General features: G+C 55.4%; 1 protein-coding gene across 1 annotated transcript in view; it reads right to left on the bottom strand.

Moving 5' to 3' along the window:
* The window catches only part of TCERG1L (transcription elongation regulator 1 like), a 162,753-nt gene that overhangs the window by 4,796 nt on the left and 144,919 nt on the right, over positions 1-13,038 (bottom strand). Inside the window, 6 exon segments of the mRNA XM_005428825.1 lie at positions 424-513; positions 3,896-4,031; positions 5,253-5,322; positions 8,625-8,779; positions 9,763-9,851; positions 10,878-10,972. Coding sequence (XP_005428882.1) covers positions 424-513; positions 3,896-4,031; positions 5,253-5,322; positions 8,625-8,779; positions 9,763-9,851; positions 10,878-10,972 — 635 coding nt within the window.

Raw genomic sequence — 13,038 nt, 5'->3', positions numbered from 1 at the left:
CGGCCCCCGCCCCCAAATCCCCAAACCCCACAGAGCCCAGCTCCCAGACCCCAAACCCCACAGAGCCCAGCTCCCAAATCCCCAAACCCCACAGAGCCCAACTCCCAAATCCCCAAACCCCACAGACCCCAGACCCCAAAACCCCACGCCGTGGCGATGGTGAGGATCCCCCCGCTAGGCAGAGCCAAACCTGTGAGTGTCCTCAGGGAAATTCTGATTTTACAGAATTCTTTTCCCCTCCCAGGGGAGCTTCTGCAGGCTCCTGGTCAGTCTGGGGGTGCTGGCTGCAGCAGGGCCATGGGGCTGGGGCATTGGGCACTCACCTGGGGCACGGGGCACTCACATGCGGCTCTGAGCACTCACCTGGGCCATTGGGCACTCACCTGGGGCACGGGGCACTGCCCTGGGGCTCGGGGCACTCACCTGCTTCCTCTCCTCGGGGTTGAGCAGGAGGTAGCGTGGGTCAAACACGATCTTGTGCAGCTCCTTCTCCCAGGTGGAGAACGCCGACACCTGGGCACACACAGCAGGATTTCATCAGGATGGGCAAGGAGTGAGTGAATGCTCCCGAGCTGAGCAGCCCTGGGCAGCATCCTTGGTGGGGCTGATTTTAATCTCTGGCACAGCCCTGGTGGCGCCTTGTCACAGATGTGTTTTATGGAAAATCCTTTCCTTGGGATCTTTCCTCCTGAGGAGCTGAGAGGCCTCAGGAACAAAATGTAACCAATGGTTATCTGCTGCTGTGGAATGCAACAGGTGCATCTGTGATTGGTCTCATGTGGTTGTTTCTAATTCATGGCCAATCACAGCCCAGCTGACTCAGACTCTCTGTCCGAGCCACAAGCCGTTGTTATCATTCCATTCCTTTTCTATTCTTAGCCAGACTTCTGATGAAATCCTTTCTTCTATTCTTTTAGTATAGTTTTAATGTAATATATATCATAAAATAATAAATCAGCCTTCTCAACCATGGAGTCAGATCCTCATCTCCTCCCTCACCCTCAGACCCCTGTGACACGGTCACAGCCCTCAGGGCCAGGAAGGATTTGCTCCTCTGCAGATGCCCCCTCCCCAGCCGTGCTGGAGGAGCCGGCAGCAGGCAGGAAATGCCATTTTGTGCTGCACTTTGGGCAGCAGAGGCACCAATGCCCACGAAAGGGCCAATTCCACCTGCAGAGCTGGAGCTGGGAGCCAGCTGAGGCGTACAGGGAGGGCTGGCAGTGAACGCCCTCACAGCAGCACAGGGATGGGAACGTGCCATCCTGCAGGGCTGCTCCCAGCCTCGTGGAGCCATGGAATCACAGAGCACTTTGGGCTGGAAGGGAGCTCAGAGACCAGCCAGACCCATCCCCTGCCTGGGCAGGGACAATTCCCTCCTGCCGGCTCAGAAGCTTCCACAACATCCCTGCTCATTCACTGGCGACAGAAAAATCTGAAGGAAATAAAATATTCCAATCACTCCAACTAATTACAAAAGTATGAATTCACTCAAAAAAAAAAAAAAAAAGATGTGAAGTATAATTAAACAGTAATTAACACTCCAGCAGGAAAGCTCTGATGATGCAAAGTGGCTTTAAGTGGACTTGTTTTCCTCTCAGAGTGGCTTGAGAGTGGAAAATCCAAAGCCCAGTCTGCCTTTGGGATGTGGAGCCATGGGATCCCCAGAGCCCAGGCTGCCTTGGGGATCTGAGACCTCTGGGATACCAAAAGCCCAGGCTGCCTTTGGGATCTGAGACCTTTGGAAAATCCAAAGCCCAGGCTGTCTTTGGGATCTGGGCCATTGGGATCCCCAGAGCCCAGGCTGCCTTTGGGATCCCCAAAGCTCGAGCTGCCTTTGGGATCTGGGCCATTGGGATCCCCAGAGCCCAGGCTGCCTTTGGGATCCCCAAAGCTCGAGCTGCCTTTGGGATCTGGGCCACTGGGATCCCCAGAGCCCAGGCTGCCTTTGGTCCCCCCAGCATCCCCTTCCCAGAGCCCGAGCTCCCCTCCCTGTGCCCCCTGTCCTGAGCTCTGGGGTCTCCAGCGCCAGGAATTCTCTTCTCCTGGTGCCTTTCACACTCTCCTGGACATCAGCTCTGTTCCCTGCACAAATCCCCCTCTGAGCTAAGGCTAATTAAGCTCAGACTAGTTCATCACATAATCATTCCAGCTGATGACTCTGTGCTTAGCAATTATTACACTGCACATTTGGCAAACATCACCTAAAATAACCTGGTAATTCTGATTTCATTCCAGGTACACCTCACACACAAATCCCCCTCTCTCCCTGGGATCAAGAAGGGAGAACCTCGAGAAAAAACAGCCCCTGGAATCCTTTCAGAAGCCTTGAGAGCACCCAGCAGGGAGAAGACCTTCCTGGAAATGCTGGCTTAGAACGTGGATATTGTGATGCTGGGTGGGAGAGGGAGCCAGGAGGAACCTTAAATTTTCCTCTTCCTCTTGGAATTTTGCGGAAACCTCAAAACTTCCAGAAGAATATCCAGATTCCATTTTGACAGAGGAAGACTCACCCCAGGCCTCAGAATAAAGAGTGGCTGTGCCTTGGAGCTCCCCTAAACCCCCTCTATTTTTAAAATGTTACAATAAATATTCTTCTCTTGACATAATTTCTGTGGGAAGCTGCAGAACTCCACTGGCAAACTCCATCTGCTTCGAGCTCTTTGTGATTCCATCCAGCAGCTCCTTCAGGAGGAGAGGGCAGGGGATGGTCATTAAATAATCAGATTTAAATGGCATTAATGGTCTCCCTGTGCTTCAGCCACGCCGAGCAGCTGCTGCTGAGCTGGACAGTTGGAAAGTGTTCAGGGTAAAAGCAAAGTAACCTCTTCTCTCCCCACTTTTAAACATCAGTGAATCCAAACTGTGAATTTCCCAAATTTCTTTATTTTGGGAGCAAGTCTTACATAGAAACACCTGAGACTCCTGTTCTGAACACCCCTAATCCTTCCAAATACTGACTTATTGCCCCCCGAGTTCCAATCTGCCAGCAAAGTCCTCACCCAGGGCTCCTTCATGGCCCTTCTGCATTTCTGCAGCATAAATAACAAGCTGTATTAATAAAGCAGCTCTGGCGTGGGGATCATTCACTGCTGAGCTGCTGAAGCTCTAATTATCCCCCTTTAAAGCCTGCTGATTGCTGGGATAGATTTTATAGGCTTTAGTGCCTGACAAGAGCCACCTTGGGCTGTGCTTCCTGCAGGAGTGACATTCCCTTCATGGGATGAACGTGGCAGGGTGGGGGAGGCAGGGGATCTGCACCCACTGCCCATTTTACCCCTCCCTGTCCCCCTGAGCCCAAACCCAGAGCATTCCCTGCGCCCAGCACAGCTGGAACCATCTCCAGAACGTCCTTCCCCAAGGGTCTGGATGAGCATTGATGGCTTTCTGCTGCCAGAGGGCAGGGCTGGATGGGAGATTGGGAATTGGGAATTGTTCCCTGGCAGGGTGGGCAGCCCTGGCACAGGTGCCCAGAGCAGCTGGGGCTGCCCCTGGATCCCTGGCAGTGCCCAAGGCCAGGCTGGACATTGGGGGACAGTGGGAGGTGTCCCTGCCATGGCAGGGTGACACTGGCTGGGATTTGGGGTCCTCTCCACCCCAAACCACTGATGATCGCAGGATTCTGGATGGGCAGTCAGTGGAACTGTCACCCTGGTTTGTGGTGATGGACACCCCAGAGCTGGCCAGGACAGGGCAGTGCCCACAGCCCCACGTCCCTCTGAGCCCCTGCTGGAGAGCTGCTGGCCCTGGACATCCCTGGGATTTGTCTGGAAAGGTCCCAGTTCCCAGGGGTGGCAGTGGGGACACGGACAGTGTCACAGGGCTCAGGGACAGGACTCCAGCGTGGCTCCTGCGTGGCTCCAGGGCTGTGCTGTGTGCCTTGAGGGCCATTCCTTACCCCCCTCTCCAGCAGCATGTCCCTGAAGTGGGTGATCCTCTCCTCCAGGGGCGGTGAGATCTGTGGGGCTGAGCCTTCCTCCCCTGCCTGCTCCTCCTCAGCGCCGGCCGGGCCTGCAGCCTGGCACTCCTCTGTTCTGCACAGGAAAGCACACACAGGGTCAGCCACGCTCTCCTGCACAGGGACTGCATCCTTTGGATCCTTTAGTCCTCCCTGGGGCATCCCAGAACCTCCCATACTCACAGCTGGGCACCAAACCCGGGCTGGAGGGGGATGGAGGGGCTGGAGGAGCTCCTGCTAAGGCAGGAGGGTCACTCAGAGTCACCAGAGGGATCTGACACCCAAACTCAAGGTGCAGCAATGTGACAGCTTCATACAGCCCTGCCAAGGAGGGGGGGAACCTTAAAGGGGGCATTTTTTCATGGCAAAAATCACAATAAAGGATCCAGTTCAGCACAGCTGTAATAATCCACTGGTGCACCAGGTTTGGCTTTTCTATATTTCACATTCTGTGCTGCTTTAGTGTGGGGTCTGGGCTCACATCAGGGCATGGTGAGCTCTGTGCACAGAGCAGGGAGACAAAACAATTCCTGCTCCAGCTGGGCACCAAGGACAAATGACCCAAATCTCAGCCCAGGAGCACAAACCCCGTGGGCTGGAGAGAGAAAAACAAGCAGGGTGGGACTGCAGGGGCTAAAGCTGGAATGGGACAATGAACTGCAAGGTGCAAATGGAGCAGAACTGATCCCAGGGACAGACCCCGTGCCCGGCCGTGCATTTTGGGGCCATTTTGGTTCATCTTGGGTGCAGCCCTGGCTGGGCTCTGGTGCTGCCCAAGGTGGATCCATGGAGGAGATCCTTGGAATCAATCCCTGCTTTATTCTGGAACTCTGCCCAGCCTAACTCGGTCAGGTTTCCCAAGGCCTCCCAGCACAAAGGCTGTGCTGCCCTCTCAGAAGGACACCTGGCACGGAGCTGGGCAGCCTGCACAGCCCAGAGCTGCATTTCCAGTCGTGCCTTCAGCAGAGTGTGAGGCACACCTGGGAATGAAGGTCAGAAACAGCAGCACCTGGGGCTGAGCAGGGAAAATCTGCTGCACTTGAGGGAGGGAAACCTTTATCCCTTTGGAATGACCCACAGCCTTGTCTGTGACCATTTGATAAAGAAGAATCCCCCAGGCAAACCCAGCTGATGTGCATGGGAAACAGAGGCTGCAGGGAATCCTGGCCCTGGTGAGGACTGGACACCTGGAGAAGGCTCCATTGCTCACCCACACACAACCAAAACTGCTTTAACTGTCCTTCTTTGTGCCAGCCCTTCCCACCGTTAGACAGACACAAGGAAACTTTGAACTCACTTATTTCTCTTGGTTTTGATGCTCAGATCATCATTTTCATCCCCTGGACAAGAGCTAACACACTTGTCTGCTGAAAAGAAATAAGTCATTATCAGATTTGAACGAGATAAATGGGAATACAAATTCCTCAGATTGACTTCTCTTCCCTGTCTCTGCTGCTCAGGTATTTCCTGCTTTTCACCCCCACAGAGGGTTTTAGGAATAACAAGCATTTTATAAAATCCTCAGAATTGCCTTCATCCAAATGGAAGCCACAGCAATAAAGTGACCGTTTCCAGTCAGCAAAATTCCTCATTTTTCATTCATGGCATGATTGTTTTAAATCTTATTATTGTTTCACCTGATCCTCCCTCCTCCCTTCCCTTCAAAATGCAACTGAAGACATTGCTGCAAAGTCATTTCCGTGCTGGCAGCCCGAGGGATCCCCCGGAGGTAATTCTGTCCCATTCCTCCTCCTGGGATCAGCCAGCCTCAGCTGCTTCCCCAGGAATTCCAGCAGCACCCGGCAGGGTGGGGACAGCAACAAACCCCACAGTGCTGAGGCTGCAGAGCAGCTCCAAGGCCAGCTCAGCCCTGCTCTGGCCTGGACACGGGTTCTTGAGGGACTCAGAGCTGGCGTTTTCAGTCACAGACATGGGAAATAAATCTTGAATGTGAAAACATATCCTGAATTCTGAAGCCTTTTCTGTTCACCTCTCCAGCTGCAGCTCTCCCCAAAGCCCCAAGGACAGTGCCAGAAGTCAGATCCCTGCAGAGCCTGCACTGGAGGGTCCCAGCACAGGGGCTGGCCAATATTCATGTGCTGGACCCAGGGCTGGGCTTCAGCCTCTTGTCTGAGTGCCAAAGGGCCCCACACACCTGGGGGAATGCAGTAAATGACATCAGCACTGGTTTCAGCGGGAGTTCTACCAGCTGTGCCCAGGGCCAGGCTGGACACTGGGCTGGGAGCACCTGGGACAGGGGAAGGGGTCCCTGCCATGGCTGGGGTGGGATGGGATGGGATTTAGGGTCCCTCCCAACCCAACCATCCCATGATTTGGTGACTCCATAATGTCCATTTTCTGTTAATTAGCTGGAAAATGCTGCTCAGCCCCAGCAGGCAGGCAGACCCTGAGGAAGAGAGCACAGCAGACCAACTGCTCTGGAGCAGCTGTCTCTCCTCCCCAAGCCCGTGGGATGGCCTGTGGGACCCCATCAGGGAGGAGCCACATCAACCTCCTGCAACAAACCCTTGGTGCAGGAGGAGTAATTGAGAAATTGGCAATTTCTCATTTCTGCCCAAATTTAAGAAGCACTTGATCCTTCAGCAGAGACAACCCCGAGCATAACTTTGCTTGACATATTTTTTTTTTAAAGATGTTTGATTTGAAAATTCTAATTAAATCTCAGCAGCAGCCACTCAGCTAAATAGATGTGGGAAGCATTGTTGGGAACACTCAGCTCGTTTGTGTTATTTATTTACTGGAGATTACAAGCTAAGAGAAGAGGTAACAAATAATCCCCCTCACCTCAGAGCTAATCTATACTAATTATGAACTGCTCCAACCCTGAGCAACCACAGGGCCCAATTATAGCAGGGAGGATTAAGATATTTAACAACAATGGAAGTCATGGCCATAAAAAACCAGGAGCATGAATCAAATCTTCGTGGTAGAGATAATAAATGGAAAGGATGGAGCGCAGCAAAAAATAGATTTTTGAAGTGGCACCTATCAGCCCTGAGTTAAGACTCTTCTGTTAATTAATTACAGAGCAGGAACAATGAGAGAGACCAGGAACAATGACCCTCAGCTTTGTCTCTGGCCATCCCTTGGCAGGAATTCACTGAGCTCACAGCAGATCCTGCAATTACAAGCTCTGTTTTTCTCCTGGAGAATGAATTTCAGCAGACAGGCTTTGGAGGAATTTCATCCACAGCTAAAGCTCTTCAAGCCATACACAAAAATGATACAGAAATGTACCCACAAGCACCTGCTGTGGAAATTCAGAGGGAAAATGGAATTACAGGCTGTGTCAACAGGAGGACACAGACAGAGAGCCCTCCTTGGAGCTGCTTTTCTGCTGACAAGGGAGCTGAAAATGGCTCACTTTTATCTCCCTGCAGCCACGGGGCTGCTGCTTCTGGGGAGATTGCAGGGCTTCTTTGGGGTTTGCAGGGGTTATTTGGGGTTTTGCAGTGGTTATTTGGGGCTTTAAGGGGTTCTTTGGGGTTTATAGCAGTTATTTGGGGTTTATAGCTGTTATTTGGGGGTTTGCAGAGGTTATTTGAGGTTTGCAGTGGTTCACTAGGGCAGTGCCACCACCCCAATTCAGTTACAAAACAGAGCACCTGGAAACAACCACAGAACTCCTGCTCTTTTCCCCCTCCCCAGCAAGGAGCAAGCAGCAGCTGGAGGATGTGGCTGTTCTTTCACCACCAAACCCAGAATATTCCAGAATCCCGAGCAGCCAGCCAAGGCCAGGAGCAGTCCCAAGGACTGCCATGGCTGATGTCCCCAGCAAGGGACACCCCTCCAGTGCAGCCAGTGTGGAGCCTCAGGAGCTCTGACATGGACACAGCAGCTCCCAGGAGCAGGGAGCCTTTCCCCCAAACCTTCCTGCTGGGATTTGCTGCTGCACAGCTCGGCTGGGTGATCCCCAGCCATGGAGTGATGCACTACAGGGTGATCCCAGGCTGTGGGAGTGATGCTCTGCTGGGTGATCCCCAGCTGTGGAGTGATGTTCTGCTGGGTGATCCCCAGCCATGGAGTGATGCTCTGCTGGGTGATCCCCAGCCATGGAGTGATGCACTACAGGGTGATCCCCAGCCATGGAGTGATGCACTACAGGGTGATCCCCAGCTCTGGGAGTGATGCTCTGCTGGGTGATCCCCAGCTGTGGAGTGATGTTCTGCTGGGTGATCCCCAGCCATGGAGTGATGCTCTGCTGGGTGATCCCCAGCCATGGAGTGCTCTGGGAGCAGGGAGTGATGCACTGCTGGGTGATCCCCAGCCATGGAGTGATGCTCTGCTGGGTGATCCCCAGCTCTGGGAGTGATGCTCTGCTGGGTGATCCCCAGCTCTGGGAGTGATGCTCTGCTGCTGCACACCCTGAGCTCGGGCAGTGAAGCACACTGTGCCTCCTGAGAGATCCCTCTCCTGCACAAGGCCCCCTGCTTCTTCTCTGCAGCAGGGAGGAGGCTCAGTCCCCAGCCCAGCATTGCAGGGAAAACAAGGATTTTGTGACCAACACTGATTTCCCTCCATTGGGAATGCCCCTGGGCTGCTCTCTGTAACTCAGGGTCTCACACCTCCACCAGCACACCCAGCCCAGCTCCAGGGGCTCCAGGGGCTCAGGGAGAGGGGAACAAGGCCAGGTTGGGTTGTTGGTTACTTGGTGCAGCCTCCAGCTTGCGCTTGTGCGGGGGGTCCTCGAGCAGGCGCTTGATGTCCCCGCGGTGCCGCAGGTCCAGCGGCCGCTCCCACACCGACAGCTGCATGCTGGGGTTGAAGAAGAACACCCGGTCATCTCCAGTCCACACCACACACCTGCTCCAGGAGACACACCAGCCTCAGAGCCTGCCCAGAGAGCAGCAACGTGCCCGCAGCAGGGGCACCGCAGCCCTGCGACACCCAGGGACACCTGGGGACAGCCCTGGGACACCTGGGGACACCTGGGGACAGGCCTGGGACACCTGGGGACACCTGGGGACACTTGGGGACACCTGGGGACAGGCCTGGGACACCTGGGGACAGCCCTGGGACACCTGAGGACACCACAGGGACACCCCAGGCACACCCCCAGGCACACCCCAGGCACACTGCAGGGACACCGCAGGGACACATCCCTGTGCCATCCCTATGCATCCCCATGGCATCCCAATGACATCCCTGTGCCATCCCAGCTCTTGCAGAAGGAAGGGGAGATGCAGGAATTCAGGTAGAGAGACAGGCTGGGCTGGCAGGGTCAGATGGATCCCTGGATGTGCCCACGGCCAGGCTGCATGGGGCTGGTCCCATGGGTGTCAGCCCCTGGCTATAAACTAAATAAATTAAACCAGGTATAAACTGATAATTCTAGGGGTAAAGAAGATAAAAATCCTGCTATCAACCACTCAGACCACAAAGTGCAGAGAGGTTTGTCTGTTTAAAAATGCCACAAGAGCTTGACCCAGCTCCTGCTGTCAGTGCTCAGGGCATGAGGTACAGCCTGTGTCAGACAGACAGACAGAGGGACAGACAGACAGACATGGCATGGCAGGCAGGGCCACCCACTGCCACCAAGGAGCTGGGACAGGCAGGAGCTGGCCCTGGACAGCAGCATCACCTCCTTCAAGTGCTGCTTTTCCTTTTGCCCTGTGCCCCAGCCCAGTGCCAGCCCAGCTGGGGCACAGCCACCCTGCAGAGCTGGGCTTCGCCTGCTGCTCCCTCCCTCACCCTGCTCAGGCCACGGGGATGGAAAAGCTCTGCCAGGAGCCCCCAGCGATGCTGCTGGAGCCCTGGCACTGCTGTCCCCCCGGGCAGCTCCTCACCACGGCGATCCTGGCACTGGGGCCGATGCCACGGGCTTGTTCCCGCTGGGAGCGCTGTCAGCCTCGCTCAGCAGCTTGAAGGAGCGGTCCTGGGGACACAGAGGGGGCAGTCAGCAAACAGAGCAGCTGCACAGAGCTGCTCCGGGGTACAAATCCCCCACTGGCCTGCAGGGGGTCACCCTGTGGCCAGAACTGCAGGAGAGGCTTTATGAGCAGCCCAGATAAATGGGGGCTACAAAAACACCTCCCCACCTAGAGCAGCACGCATGGAAAAGCAGCCCAGCAGTTCTGTCCATGCCAGAGCTCCCATGGCACAGTGGTGAGGGACAACCCTGAGGGTGGCAGCCCCAGGACAGGACCCAGCCCAGGAGCAGTCTGTTCCAGCCCTGCTCCTTCCAGCAGCTCCTCTGGACTGCTCAGGGACATTGCAGGGCTGTCCCCAGCTGCTCCTCTGTCCCCAGCACACGGCAAAAAAAATGTCTGGAGCTGCTGGAGGGAGTCCAGAGGAGGCACCAAGTGATCCCAGGGCTGGAGCCCCTCTGGGACACCTGGGGGTGCTCACCTGGACAGGAGCAGCTCCAGGGAGAGCTCAGAGCCCCTGGCAGGGCCTGAAGGGGCTCCAGGAGAGCTGCAGAGGGACTGGGGACAAGGATGGAGGGACAGCACACAGGGAATGGCTCCCAGTGCCAGAGGGCAGGGATGGATGGGAGATTGGGAACTGGGAATTGTTCCCTGGCAGGGTGGGCAGCCCTGGCACAGGGTGCCCAGAGCAGCTGGGGCTGCCCCTGGATCCCTGGCAGTGCCCAAGGCCAGGCTGGACATTGGGGCTGGGAGCACCTAGGACAGTGGGAGGTGTCCCTGCCATGGCAGGGGTGGCACTGGGGGGGACTTGGGGTCCCTCCCATCCAAAGTGCTCTGGGACCCCATGGGGACCAAACCAGCCCTGAGTGTCCCCCTGATGCCCTGACAGTGCCAGAGCTCCTGCCCAGCTCCAAGGTAAGTTAAATCCATGGCTCTTTAAATTCCACAGCAGGGCAGGATCCTGAGTGCCCAGCCCAGGCCTGACCCGGGTTTGTGCAGCTCAGGGCTCCCAGGGGCTCTGGAGGAGCACACACCTTGTCACTGTCCCTGCCCGTGGGGACACTCTTCCTCTCCGTGCGCAGGAGCAGCGTCGGGGGGCAGGCGGCTCTGCTCGGGTCCTTGCCACGCTCTGGGAGGGAGAGGAGCTCTTTTCATGTGGAACAAACAAACTCCCAACCGGCCCAAACTGCTGAACAAACCCCTGAGTGCTGCCCGTGGCTCTGAGCCTCCTCCTGCCCCTCCTCCCCCTGCAGTCACAGCCCCTGTGCCCAGGGTGCATCTCCTCTCCAGCACCCCACTGCAGTGGGACACAGGGCCAGGGGGAATGGGATGGGATAATGGGACGGGATAGGATGGGCTGGGATAGTGGGATGGGATAGGATGGGATGGGATAGTGGGATAATGGGATAATGGGATTCCAGCTCAAACCTCTCTGGGTTCCATGGGGCAGATTCCCCTCCAAATGCTACTCCAATTATTTCAAAACTCCTCCAGATACAGAACAGGCCCCCATTTGAGTCTGCTTCTCTCGGAATATCTCAGAATAATACGACATTAAACCCATGGCATTTTGCTCAGAAGATGGCTTTATGGGAGCAGAAAAGAAGATTTACAAACCAGAGCCATTAATTTCCACATTAAAGGAGGCAGGAGCAGGCAGCTGCTGATACACATCAAAAGGGGCTCAGAATTCATCTTCCCTCCCTGGGTATCTGGTAATTGGGAATCAAAGGCTTGCCAGGCACTCTGGTGCTCTGCACACAGGAGGTGACAGCCGGTGCCAGTGCCTCCACTGCCTGGCTGCTGGGAGGGGAAGGACAGCCCTGAGCAAGGCCTGGCACAGAGGGTGGCACAGGGACACTGCCAGGGGAGCCCCAGGAGCACTGAGAGGGCACAAGCAATGGCCAGGGTGACATTGGCACTTTTACAGTCACCATCGACTTGGGAAGCAGCCATGTATTTCCTCCCTGTGAAATCCAGGGTGAATTCCATCCCTGTGAAATCCAGGGTGAATTTCATCCCTGTGAAATCCAGGGTGAATTTCATCCCTGTGAAATCCAGGGTGAATTTCATCCCTGTGAAATCCAGGGTGAATTTCATCCCTGTGAAATCCAGGGTGAATTTCATCCCTGTGAAATCCAGGGTGAATTTCATCCCTGTGAAATCCAGGGTGAATTTCATCCCTGTGAAATCCAGGGTGAATTTCATCCCTGTGAAATCCAGGGTGAATTTCATCCCACAGGTACGTGAGGTCGAGAGACAGGAAACATTCCTGCCTTTGGGAGCTCTGATACAAATCATGGGATGGTTTGGGTTGGGAGGGACCCCAAATCCCCCCCAGTGCCACCCCTGCCATGGCAGGGACACCTCCCAGTGTCCCAGGTGCTCCCAGCCCCAGTGTCCAGCCTGGCCTTGGGCACTGCCAGGGATGCAGGGGCAGCCACAGCTGCTCTGGGCACCTGTGCCAGGGCTGCCCACCCTGCCAGGCAGGGATGCAAAGCTGTCAACTGCAGATGGAGACTGAAATGGGAGCAGACCCAAAGCACAGAGCTCTGGGAGCTCTGGTTTGTGCAAAGGCAAGTCCAACCCAGAGCAATTGCCTTGGTCACTGAGCAGTGAGGATGAGGAGGCTCAGAGCAGGGAGGTGCTGCTGTGGGCACAGAGCCCCTCTGCCCCTGAGGGGACACTGCTGCAGCACCCAGGCAGCCTCTGCTCCCTCCTGGGACATCTCCTTCCTTTTCCCTCCTGGGACATCTCCCTCTCCTTTTCCCTCCCGTGAATTTTCCTTTTTCCTCCTGTGAATTCTCCCTCTCCTTTCCCTCCTGGGAATTCTCCCTCTCCTGTCCCTCCTGGGAATTCTCCTTCTCCTCTCTCTCCTGGCACATCTCCCTCTCCTCTCCCTCCTGGAGATCTCTCTCCCAGCCCATCCAAGGCCCCAGGACACCCCTGAGAGCTGCAGCCTTGGTGAGCTCTGCAGCTCCTCGGGCATTCCCATGTGGAACCTGCTGCCACAGCACTCTGGGCAGCCAGCACGTAGAAAAGAGGATGGGAATAAAAAAAAATTAAAAAAGAAAAAGCAAACAACCAATAAAATAAAACAACAAAGGGAAGCCCTGGAGGCCTGTGCACAGCAGGAGCCATTCAGTTTTACAGCTGCCGTTGAACACTGCGTGTTTGCCCGCAGGGCAAGGGAAA

This window comes from Geospiza fortis, unplaced genomic scaffold (genome assembly GCF_000277835.1).
Source record: "Geospiza fortis unplaced genomic scaffold, GeoFor_1.0 scaffold298, whole genome shotgun sequence".
In the NCBI taxonomy this organism is placed as follows: Eukaryota; Metazoa; Chordata; class Aves; order Passeriformes; family Thraupidae; genus Geospiza; species Geospiza fortis.
Note: the sequence above shows the minus strand (reverse complement) of the source record. Positions and strands in the feature narration are given on the sequence as shown.